The sequence below is a fragment of the Ornithodoros turicata genome, chromosome 3 (assembly GCF_037126465.1).
Source record: "Ornithodoros turicata isolate Travis chromosome 3, ASM3712646v1, whole genome shotgun sequence".
NCBI classification, from domain to species: Eukaryota; Metazoa; Arthropoda; class Arachnida; order Ixodida; family Argasidae; genus Ornithodoros; species Ornithodoros turicata.
In genome coordinates, this window is record NC_088203.1 from 98,927,815 (window position 1) to 98,941,159 (window position 13,345).

The following is a 13,345-nucleotide window of genomic DNA, read 5'->3' on the forward strand; positions in this document are numbered from 1 at the left end:
TGAGCCGAAACCGAACTCATTTGCATAGCAAAATTCGCCTATGGATATTTCAAAGCACGTGCTTGTTTCAGATATCAAGCACACGATTTTGGACTGACTGCGCCCTCTTCGGGAATCAGAGAGAATCTATGTCAGCGCATGAAGCACATCACTACCTTCACAGTTCACAGCCTTCGGACCCTGGACCAACATCCTGACACACCGTCGCGCCCTGCAGATTTTCAAGGATTTACCGCAAGACACCGGTCTCCCTTATGCTCTTTAGTGCGGCTCCCTACATTCTGTGCCTCTCATGTCTTCATTTACAAGGGCATTTACGTACAGCTTTCGTCAACCTTAATAATAACACTGAAAAAAAAATATGGTCTCGTTCTCGAGCGCAATCGCAGCAACCCTTGGGGCCGTGAGGAAATCTTAATTGAGCAAAATTATTCTGTTAGTTTAACGCAAGGATTTTGTTCACTTAACATTCCCCCAGTGCTCTCAGGGTGGCTGTTATCAGGCTCGGAAATGAGACCGAATTTTTGCCAGTGTTGTTATTAAGGTTGACGGGCGCTGTACTAATACCAAAGATGATGATGCAGTACTTACCATTACTCATCCATCGTCACATCATTGTCATATCATACAAAATTACAGTCCCGTCAGTATTGGAGTAGTGGGCCACAACTCGGGTGGCAAATTTCCCCATTCATCATCATCATCATCCAATTTGTTGTTGTTTAATGATATTTTAAAAAATGTAATGACTTTCAACGAGGGTCGTCTCCCTATTGCTGTTTCACTTTTGCACGAAAGACTCTGATTAAAGACACCGCGACACACCGCGTGAGCGACGGCGCCATCACCTCCGCAGACCCATCGTCATCAACGTCGTGGCAGCAACGGGTAAAAAGCAACGAGCGGCACGCAAGCCCTGCAGTGCATCGAGCATCGTCGGCGACTGATCGTCTTCCACGAACTCTTCATTCGGCCCTCTTTTTACCACCCAAAAGCCCTAATAAATCTTCACCTTGCCTGTCTTTAACTCGCCTGCTGATTCGTTCCTTCATTCTCAACATCTCGTCTGGTTAAACAGGTATACGTCATCTGGGCCACCGCTTTTACCATTACCGGCCATCTGCGACCAGGGCCTCGATCTTCAACTTTCACATAGTGGTCGTTATCGCTATATTTAAATATATCGCGCTCCAAAGCCGCTTTGATAGGCTGGCGCGAGTGCTCGTGGGGAATCACGGACCGAAGTGGTTAGCGTGCTGGTCATGTCACGTCGAGAGTGGGAGGTACCCGGGTTCGAATCCCGGTGCCGGCTGTGCTGTCTGGGGGTTTTTCCTGGGTTTTCCTCGGACTCTTTCAGACATATGTCGGCACAGTTCCCTTAGAAGTCTGCCCATGACGCACATTCCCCAGGGCGTCAGTCGTGACGTTGCCCACATCTGTGAGGCCGACAACGGCGAGTCCTCTCATCATCACCATCACCACCACGGACCGAAGTGATGAATTTAATGCCCGTTAAGGGATGACGACAAGTTGAAGATCGGGTCCCAGGGGGTCCCGTCGTCATCCCATTTATACTCTCTTGAAGAGGATTTTCGCCTTGCCGAATAACTCAACTGCAAAACGGCTTATGTGCTGCTCTCAAAGCCTTTTCTTTTTTTAATGTGTTGCGGATAAAAAAAAACACCTTGTGTACCGTACGTACATTCGGTGCGCTATCGCCTGAGCTCTAACTTTTTCTACGCTCTTTACTCCCTATACATATGTGTTTTGTTGTAAATCTTTAGTAAAAGATTATGACTTCAAAGGGCATCTCGTTCACAGTTCAACGTCGCAGTTTTTGTTGCCGCGTACTCTCTCGAAAGCTCAATACGATGCAGGCTAATTCCAGCGAATTTCGGCCAAGCAAGGAACCTGACCATCTCCAATTTTGGGGGGAAAAATATATTCTGCAGGGGACGGGAAATGATGAAAAATGCGCCTATATTTAAGCCTCAATCTTCAGCCATTTTCGAGAGAGAGGGGGAGAAAGAAACTGGTCGAAATGTGACCCAGTCGCTTCTGGCGACTTTGTGGGCTTCTCAATTGAGAACTATGCGGTTCTAAGAGCCACAATTTGTTTCGCCTGCTCACTACTATATGGACAACACACAGCCTTCTTCCTACACATTTGTAACTGAAACTTTTCTTGTAAAAAAATGGCAAAGTCGCAAGAAAACGCGAAAAACGCCGTTTTTCGGAACCTTCCTGTACTGACGTCGTTTATCGGAGAATAATGAAAGCTACACCATTCATTTCGTCAATGCATGCCCTATCTCTTGATACCATTTTCATTGTTCTTCAGTTAATCTGCTAGAAGCAGGTTGTAACAATCCCACAGGCGGTATTGCGATTTAACTGTATTTCGGCCGGCGCTAGCAAAAAATGGCCATCAAAAAGTTACAGCGATTTTTTTATCTGTTGCGCAGAATCCCTTTCCTAACACACAGAAAAAAAAAAAGAGATTCGTATTTGATTGTCGGTGACGCTACAATTTTTTAAAGAACGCCGTTTGATCGAAACGGCAGCGGTCGTTTGATCGATTGTTTTCATCGGTTCGCTTGTAGCGTTGATGGAACAAAAAAACAAGAAGAAAAACAAAAGAAAGCGTCAGTCCTAAATGCTGTTATCCTAAGGAATATTTAACTCTGTGTAATACGCTTGCCCATAAACACATTCCTCACTCATCCTAACCCACTTCTTCGCATCCAGAAAGCGGTCCAAGGGCTTGGGTTGTTCACCCTCTCTCGTTCGACAACTTAATAGGTTTTTCCGCTCTGACAGATAGTGACTAAACATTGCATGAATGCCTTTCACCCCTAATTCCCCAACACTATGTCAAATAATAATGGATGTCAATTGTCAAATAAACATTTTTGACAAATAAATAAACCAAATAAATAAATTACACTCTTGAATGATTTATTCGCGTCAAACGTGGACAAATTTTAATAATGTATTATTAATGTTTGCAGTCAATAACTGACATTGCATAGGAGAAAGAACAGTTTTAGGTTATTTACTGTGCGCCTGTGTGCAAGTGAATTTAAATTTGGTTCTTGCAACATACATGGAACCGAAGAAGTCCTTCGAAACCCAGACAATAAAAACCGGAGAGCTTATCTTTGTATTTTTTATTTTTTGTTTGCGTGCATGTGTAGGGATCCCAGACTGCAGATGCATACTCTAACCAAGGTTGAACTAAGGTTTTATACGGCTGTTAATTTAATATCATTATTTTGTACCATGACGAAATTTCCGTCTTTGCATCCACAGACTTCGAGTGGCTTTCGCGCACATATGGCTATCCCATTTCAGATGGTTCCCTTTAAATTTGTCGCCAGCAATGAAAAGGGTACCCAGAAGAAGCACAGACTATCGGCTGCTCCCAACCCGAGGCCATTTGCTTCAAAGTGTCCTACGGTTCGCCGGATTCTTCCGCATTGTTCTATTCAGCTGTGCTGTTGGTGAATGACAAAGGTCTGCAAATAACCAGAGGTCTCCCCTCTTTAGCTAAAAAAAAGCAAGAAAAAAAAAGAAGCAGAGGACACTGATCGCCTGCTTGCGTACGCTCGAGTCAAAAGTTACAGAAAAAGAGGTGCTAAGGACACGCTGCGAGCTTTGAACTCCCTTCGAACAAACGTCTTTCGAACAAACGGCGTCGACCAAGCGGCTTTCGATCAAACTGCGTTCGACCAAGCGGCGTTCGACCAAACGGTGTTCGACCAAATGGGCGGACACCTTCTCATGGGCCAACCTGTTGGACCAACTGGTGATGATGCCTCACTGGCGGCTTCCAAGAGCCGCTGCTTTTGTGTTCAAAGGCACCAAGTTAAAGTTGGCCTTGACGGAGGATATTGACAGATATCGCTCGTCGCCAAAATTGGTCAAGACTGGATGAAGCGGTTGACGCGTGTGAATGACGGCGCCTAAATTGTCACCAGCCAAGTTTTTGTGCGGCTGTTTCAGAATCGCCTTGTGCGTACTGAGCGTACTGGTATGCACGTACTGGGCAAACTTCGAGCTTACCACGACAGCTGGCATATCAGCCCCAAAACCGCGTTTTTAACTTGATTTCTCTGAATCGCGTGCGCCCTTGGCGACCGTAACGCCGACCAGCTGCGGGAGAGTACCGCCTAGGGGCAGCGCGCAGCGCGTGTGCACACTGTCACCTAAAAAAATCGTAGCGTCACCGACAATCAAATACGAATCTTTTTTTTTTCTTCTGTGTGTCCGGAAAAGGTTTCTGCGCAACATATAAAAAAATCGCTGCAACTTTTTGAATGCCATTTTCTGCTAGCGCCGGTCGAAATACAGCTAAATCGCGATGCCGCCTGTAGGATTATTACAATCTGCTTCTAGCAGATTAACTCTAGAGCAATGAAGCTGGTATCAACAGATAGGGCATGCAAGGACGAAACAAATGGTGTAAGTTTCATTATTCTCCGATAAACGGCTTCAGTACAGGAAGGCTCCGAAAAACGGCGTTTGTCGCGTTTTCTTGCGACTTTGCCATTTTTTACGAAAAAAGTTTTAGTTACAAATGGGTAGGAAGAAGAAAGTGTGTTGTCATTGTAGCAGTGAGCAGGCGAAAAAAATTGTGGCTCTTAGAACCGTATAGTTCTCAATTGAGAAGCCCACAAAGTCGCCCGAAACGACTGGGTCACATTTCAACCAGTTTCTTTCTCCCCCTCTCCCTCGAAAATGGCTGAACGTTGGGGCTTAAATATAGGCGCATTTTTCATCATTTCCCGTCCCCCGAGGAATATATTTAAAAAAAAAATGGAGATGATCAGGTTCCCTGCTTGGTCGAAATTCGCTGGAATTAGCCTGCAATAAAACCGAGCCCCTCAACTGGTGCTAATTTACTACTAACAACCTAATGTGTGTTGAACAGTGTTCCTGACTTACCAGAAACTCCAGCTCCAGTTTGGATGCCGAGCATGACACCCATGCCCCAGCAGAATGTGACCGCCAGGACATCCTTTTGATTTCCGAAAATATAGTGGGCAAATGATGCACCACCGAATATCTGAAACAGCGTCACAGATAGTAAGTAAAAATAAATAAAAAATGCGTGAGAGTTATCGTGGATTGTGAGAGGACGATAGTTGCGCCGGACAACCAACAATACATTCATCGATTTTGTAAACTTGACCTCCAACATTGTGTTCCTTCGAGGAACACACTACCGAAAGCAAACGAAAATAATTTTTAAAAGCGATCCTGCTGAGTTTGCAATTCCAAAGGCCGGTGGTTCCATTTTTTTTTTTGTACATATAGAGAGAACTATTGTGATCTAATTAAATTCAATTACATTTTAATTCCATTTCTCGAATTCCATATGTTATTGGCCGTTTGAAGGTTCATGTGTTCGCGTTGGGGCTAGGGGATGACATAGGACCAACCATCGTGTAAGTTCGTCCTCGACTTTATGAGGCCGCCATCACCTGTCACGTGGCACCAGTACGGGATTGTGTTCGCGGTACGTTGAAAGTGTGTAGCCACCACAGTAATAGTGCAAAGAAGAATTTAACGATATCGCGCAAAACATCAAAAGACCTCTAATAAAAATTTAACAGCGCTTTATAAAAAAAAAAGAGTTTCGTCAAAAATTTCAGCCCGGCGAGGGTCCTATAAGGATACGGTATTTAAACTATAAAATGGCGTCTGCAATTTGGCATTCATTGGCTTGTTTTTTTTTTTCTTGTTTTTTTTTTTCTTTCAAAAGGACTTAGCGTGTTTCCGTCTGCTGAGATCTCAAAGTACCTTAAAGAACACTTAGGGTATGCAAAATTAATCCGCAGCAACCCACCGCTCCTAATTATACCTCTCTTACAGCATCAAACCCCAAGATATTAACCAATAAAGCAATTAATAATCAATCTACTTTTTTTTCTATTCACGCGTTCTGGAGTAGCCTGTCACATCGCCATATTGGTATCCTTCAATCAATCAATCAATGGCATCCTCCAAGAGCCAATATATTGTTTTTTATAGTACAGTGAACCCTGGTTATTATTACCATGGTCGTTCCCGAAAATTTTGGTCATAATTTCTCCTTTGGCGCGCATGCAGTGTTGCTTTAATGACATTGAGAACACTAGTGTGGACATTTTTGCTAATTTTACTTTATTTTTATCCTCTTTGTAACTTTTTATCGTTTTGTAAGTTAATCTTCTTTCCGTGCACCTCTATGTAGGCTCACGCTGTTGGCGGGCACGTGAAACTAACAAATAAATACATAAATAAATACATAAATAAATAATGCGGAATTGTCATATTAACGGGGGGATTTGCAGACGTTTCACTGCATTGTTCCCCAGGAGTATGGTCGTAAAGCGCGTATGTCAGATTATCGGGGGTCAGATTAACCAGGGTTCACTGTAATTATTTACGGTCATTCAACCTCCGCAGTGTGTACGTCACGGACGCTGAAAGATAATGGGGTAAAAAAAGCTAACGCCCGTCACGATTTGGAGCGAGATCCAAGCATTCCAGTTTACTGGAGCGACATTTATCGGGGACTTTCCTATTTTACGGCTCGGTTACGTCTTTGCCAGGTTATTTTTCGTCCCCCGTTTATTTATGGACTTCTGCCCACGGCGGGTTGCGAGTTTGCGTTGCAAGGTTGCGTAATCTCTCATCGAGATTGCAAGAAAAGATAATCTCGCGCGACACCAAATCGGATTGACGTTTAATAATCGAAACGCTGGAATTAAGAGGAAAATAAATGTCAAGGCCAAAAACAGCTTAGGACGTAGGAGAGACGTAAGAGGTAAGAACGTTCAAGGCAGGTCCTGTTCCATTGTATTGTCACCTTGAGGAAGGGAAAAGTGGCAATGACTGTCCCAACTGCCATGCACCAAGAATGAAGAAAACAAACGGGACGCTCTACGAGAAGGAAACCAGCAGAATGTTGTTGGCAGTCGTGTATCGGTGTATCTCTTTCATTGTGTCTAACTAATTAGTTAGGTAAGGCTAATTAGCTACCATTTAAGATATTTGCTGAAGGGCAGAGGCATCAATTGACCGACGTGTTTCATGTGTTTGTTTTTCCTAAAAATAAAGCCCACGAAATCAACAAAAATATCACGTGACACCGCACGCTGTGATCGTGACGCGCGGGCACGTTCTCACGCGATTGTTTTGTTTGATTGTTTGTAACAACAACAAAAAAAGGAGAAATGCGGTTGTTTTACTTATTTCTTGAAGACTGGATGCTGAGGTTTCAGCGACAGCATGGCATCACAGACTGACCGCTATGGCATCACTCATCGCCATAGCTGTTTAGCGTAAGCCCACTAGTTATCATTATCAGCATGAAAGAAGTCGGTGTTATGGGACAGTTGCAGACGTCATACGTTCGTGCTGGATACGACACGACGAACGATATTGAGAGAAAGTGAAGAAACACGATTTTATTATCGACAATCTTGCAGAATCCTGCCTTTGAAGTAATAGTAAAACACGATTTCTCCATCTAATCGCATGGCCTACGAAAACGGTTTCCGCGTACCGTTATCGTTTCTGCTGACAAATTGTCCGATGTTTGTGACTGTGATCTCTTTGTTATTATCACAGAGAAACAATATTGGAATAGCTACAAGTACGTTCCCCGTGCCATGAGACGATTAATATCTGCCACGCCTCAGTGAAGAGGCAAAGAAAATGTCAACACCAGCCCACCTATCGCCAATGAAGCATATTCGTTCCGGTATTGACTTCCTCTTAAACGGACTTAAGTGGGCGGCAAGATTTCGTCTATCTGGCACACGTCTAACACACTTGAACTAATGGAGGGCAACGCAACACAAGTATCGATGCCAGTGCGACACTGACAACACCGTATCCAGGTCTTTTTAATAGAGAAACAAGAAGATTGAGCACAACTGCTTCCGTGGCAGCGTACTTTTCCCAGATTCGGGAGGCAAAATTTTAATGTTTGTTACGAAATGATAATAGTAATTCAGAGCTTCGCGTGACGATAAAATTACACTCATTAATGGACTACTGGGGAATCAGAAACCGTATTCCAAAATTACGAGTGAAGGAGGCCTTGCGTCTTATCGTGTTTCAATATAAAATAGCGGCCTACTCGAACCCTACGTTGCTTTCAAAGTTATCAGATATCACCGGACATTCACCAGAATTCCCGTGGAACACAATCCAGCTCATACATAAGACAAGCAGGAAAAAAAAATCTGTTTGACATTGGGCGACAAACCTTATATTATGAATGTTACGTTTTTTTTTTCTTTTTTCTTCCTTTATCACATCACATCACATGAATGGCTATTATGATTAAGCACGCGTAACGTTACGCGACGCGACAATATCTGATCTCGCGTCCGCTGCATCGGATTTCAAGACAGACCGGATTTTGCGTTGTTAGGGAAAGATACGGAAGATCGCTTTTCGCAGACGCAAGATGCCGCTGTGACGTATATGCGCATAGGATGCGCTCGACAGCCCTTCGACGACGTTGCCCGACGTTGGTCGTAAACAGATGGGGGGAGTCTTGGCACGTGGTATAAAATTAGACAGTGTCTGATAAGATGGTTTGTCTGTTTGCTGTAATGCTGAACAGATGCGAGGTGATCAACACGTCAAGTGTCGGTGCTCTAACGTTAGCGCGGGCTAAAAATTGTTTCGGCGAAGTATGGAGGGAAGACAGGAATGCAAGACCAGCAGTCTGTAAGCAGTATCCCGTAACGCGCTACATGTCTAATAATAATAATAAATAATATTAATAGTTAGTGGTCCTACACCGCGAGACAACTATGACCATGAGCGACGCCATGGATGGTATTGAATCTGAACTGATTTTCGCCCACCTCGCCCTTTATTTAACGTCCTTCGCAGCCCTCCCGAGCAACCCTTGTACAGCTTGCGTCAGAGTTAACTTGAATGCCGCTCAAGCCTGCTAAGCGGTAATAGAACCCCTTCTAAATGGAATGAAATGACCCAAACACCATCCGCTGTTATGTCTTCTAAGCACCATCAGGGGCTGCAGGTCGGAATGGCGTTCAAGTTAACTACGATGTGAGCTGTATCATGATGTTTTATACCCGAGCCACACCGGCACAAAAAAATATCATTATCGTTAAAATCGATATAAGCCCCGGTACAGGGAGACACTTTAAAGACAACACAAGACACAGCACTGGTTCTTTATTTTTTTTATCGATTTTAATGTCACTCCCCACAGCCCAATTTTTAACACTTTTGCCATTATCGTCCTAATGGAATGTTCAGGTCTTGAATGACGTTATTTACGAAACTCGTGCCACACGTCCTTCTAATGACATTAAACGCCACAATGTCGATGCGGCCGACTCATTAAGTAAAATTTCCACACTGTACTGAAGCGAGACACCGTAAGTGGGTCTCAAGTGGGTCTTTATCTCGAGCAGTTCTAAGGTATTTAAACAACACGATCAACTAACGTATATATGCCAGCAGAAACCGAATAAAATAAAGAAATATGGCGGCACCTCAAGTTATTGTGTGTTGTCGATTAAAGATTCTAACATTTCGGGACTTGTCTCGTCAAATGACGTTTGAGAAAGCTCAAATTTATCGAAGTACAGCTCCGGTCAACCTTAATAATAACACTGGAGAAAAAATCGGTCTCATTTTCGAGCGCGTTGACAGTCACCCTGGGGGCACTGAGGGAATGTTAAGTGAACAAAATCATTGCGTTCAACTAACAGAATAGCTTTTTTTTTTCAACAAAGATTTCCTCATGTCCCCAAGCGTTGCTGTAATCGCGCTCGGGAACGACACCATATTTTTTCCAGTGTTATTATTAAGGTGGACGTGAGCTGTACAATGTGTTGTACAGTATAGAAAGTGGTTTCGTGCAAACTAAAATTGTATTGCACTAACAATGGGGGGTGAGAGTATGCATTTCACGGGCGAATGAGTTGTTGCGAACACAGTAGGTAGAAAATGGCATTAATGGAAATTCCATTTAAACTGTTCGTGTGGCGCCGCACGAATGACATCACAACCTAGCTCACTAAGCACTTAATGAAGTCGGCCCAGGACGCATACTAATCCCCCTGTCCCCCACTCCTTCCTGCTGTCCTCTCTCCGTCTGTCCACATCTGTACGCCGCTCATAGCCACAGTTGCTTCGCGGCGCTAACACTCAATCAAAAAAAAAAAAAAAACGAAGCACTTAATGTCATTTTAGGTGCCTGTCTGCCCTGCCAACATGTGAATTAAAGGGGGGGGGGAAGTAACTCGTGAGTTCGATCCGGTAACTATGGGTTAGTAAGCGAACTCTACAAAACTGGTCGGTCGATTTCGAACCAACCAATATCGACAGCCGTGTAGGTCTGTCCGTAACAGTTGTGGAGAGAGAAGAAAGGAAGGAGAAGGTAGAAGAAGGAAGATTCCTCAGTAGTTTCGATAGTGCTTCGGGCACACGCTACAGTCCTCACACCGCTGCTCGCGCGTAAAGCACTGAGGACGCCAGTGAGGAATTTTCTCAACGTTCGCGCGAGCATGTCGGAAGATAGTCGTATATAAAGCTACCGTATTTGAACACGTTTGAGAGAAAGCTACAAGATTGCAGCAATTTTTTGTGTGTCTTTAATTGCTTCTATTGTGTTTATGAGATATGTACGCGGGGAACATCATGTGATTACAGTGCATACATGCACCTCATTATGCATATTTTTAATAACCACCATGTACACAGATGAATGCGAGTCCTCTAGCCATATAAGCTACAGGGGGGAAAATGCCCGAACCCTGTGGAGCATGAACTAGCCAAAGTATAAAGCAAGCACATGCATATTTCGCGGGGAATAGAGCCGGAGCGGTGAATCCCACGAATCCATCCTGCCCTTCCCAGTAGGCGTGATAGATCGAGTCTGCATCCAACGCGTGTGTTGCGTAGGGTAGATACGAGTTTAGGAAAATGTGATCAGAGGCCCTTCAGGTTTAGAGGGCTGTCGATAATAGGACGTTGAGCCGGAAAACAGCACTGCATGCGAGGGGTCATTGATATATGTGAGGTTGAATGAGTTAGCGTATAGGAAGGAAAGCCTTAAATATTGGCCCTGCGGCTCAGATTTAATTAAGTGTTAATTTCCTCCGGTGTGGTAGTCATCTGCACTAGTGCCTTTCAGTGATACGGCACCAGTTGGATTCTTACATCTTGCTCGCAAGTATTGTCTCATATTTCGATAGCATTTAATGGAATAACACAACGAGATATTTACGTTGTTTCGATAAGTTCTACTTTTGTGGTCATTCCAGTACTTGCTCTAGATATATTGATGAAGGCAGTGAGACAAAAAAACGTAACTCCACATCCACTTGGACAGTTATGAAATAGCAGAGTGCGCAGAAATTTTTTCTACATTATATTACTTCATTTTCAATCGTAACAATTCATTTCTGCATTGTACGTAATTGTGACACATGACCTTTGTAGTGCCAATGAGACAAGACAGGATGAGATGACTTTAACTAAACAAACATCCATGAGTTCATTGCGGTTCTTGATTTCTTTGCAAAATGCTGGAGCGGTTACAGATACAGGATACAGTTTTAGATTTACTTATGGTACATAGGACATTTAACCGTACTGGTGGCGCTGTGCAGTAACTTTGTCAAAGTCCACAGTGGCGCTGTGATGTGGTCGCGGAGGCTGCATATTTAAAACACTATACCTCCCACAAGTCGATAGATAAATCTTGCGCAGAAATATGTGGTTATTACTGAAGCGCTGCAAGCTGAATATTACGTGTGAAGTTGATTTGGTTGCGTACGTACCAGCAAGGGCGGGGCGTTCAACTTGAAAGAACGATTTTTCTTCCCCCTCTCTCTCTTTATCGCTGTTACGTTATAAAGAGAAGCAGACATCTTTCACAAAAAAGCCATAGAGACGCCATTGAAAATTTCTCGAGAGTTATGACCGAGACCAACAGCTGGCTGCCACATGTTTTACGTGAAACGTGTAACAGATCGATTTTCGCGAAAAACGCTTGCGTTGTAAAGGCGTGGCCTCGCGTACCAATATGGGTCACGTGTCCGAAGCATCAGCCAAGTCATCAACGTCAGAAGGAAACCCCGCTGTGCAGAATAGAAGCGTTCGTGACGTTTCGCGTAAACACAGATTGATGCTGCCCCCCATCCCCTATTATACCGCACAGTAAGTTCCAACTTACGTTGCGTATAGTCGGGATGGCTCCCACGCGCGTCTTACTGTTCCATTAATTTTCTTCAACTGCACCATACTCTCCTTAAAGGCTTCGTAAGCGCAGGAACATTTAAAGAGAAGCGTAACAACCGTTAGGAGGATTGCGAGGAAAGGAGCATTGTATCCAGCTGTTATAAACTTTGAGAAACAGCTGCGCCTAACAATTCAGAAATTGTGCTTTCGTGCAAACCATGGTGCTGGACAACCGCCGAATTGGCTACGAGCCCGCAACCATAGGAGGAAAACAGAATCAACTTTCCTGTATATCTCATACTGTGAAGTTTTCGAGAAATCAAGGCCAGTATATTAAACTGTGCTCTCCCATTTAATTGTAATAGATCCCTTTTTGCTTCGTTGTTGTTGTGGCAAGACAATTACGTATTTTTAAAACTGTGGTGTAACATAATTTTGAAATTATTCGAAAACATATATATACTTATGTTGTTGTTCTTGTTCACGTGTATTTTCCCAGATCACGACTATTGAAGGAAACAGTGCTCTCTGTGCCAGAAAAAAAAAGTACATATTTTTCTTTTTATCTAATCTAACCTAGACCGCAAAACACTAACAAACCATTTTAATTAATTTGTTAGATGTTCCATTTTTAGCGGAAGTAAGTTGTAAGGAGCCCCCGCCGACTGCTTGCTAGACCATAAACCTCAGAGATAAGGTAGTCCTCACAAGTAAATCACTCAGGACTGTGTGATGCTCACGTGAAGAGCAGTGAACCTCCGTCAGATAATGCACCAGGTCTCGACCTTTCATCTCGATTGTGTCTTGAACGTCAAAACAACGATTTATCTCTTGCAAGGCAGGAGACAGTGTTTCGCGCTCCTTCATGGAGGTCAATGCAACGACGGCTGTCGGGGGCAAAAATGTGCACTGAACGATAGTCCCCAACATGAACAAATCTTCGCTAATACAACAGCGAAAACTCGCAATCTCATCACTAAATCATCCAATCAACTAATCCCTTAAAAGATCGCACAATGTCCTCTCACAAACCACATATTTCTTGCAAGATCGCGAGTTTCTATCAAATGCAATATAAACACAGGTAGTAAATATGAAACTGTTGTCTGCTACTTAC

General features: G+C 43.6%; 1 protein-coding gene across 1 annotated transcript in view; it reads right to left on the reverse strand.

Annotated features, from left to right (window-relative positions):
* Window positions 1-13,345, reverse strand: part of LOC135388954 (aquaporin-7-like) — a 31,732-nt gene that overhangs the window by 18,200 nt on the left and 187 nt on the right. The window contains exon 2 of the mRNA XM_064618845.1: window positions 4,948-5,068. Within this exon, the coding sequence (XP_064474915.1) occupies window positions 4,948-5,068 (121 nt within the window). The remainder of the gene's footprint in view (window positions 1-4,947; window positions 5,069-13,345) is intronic.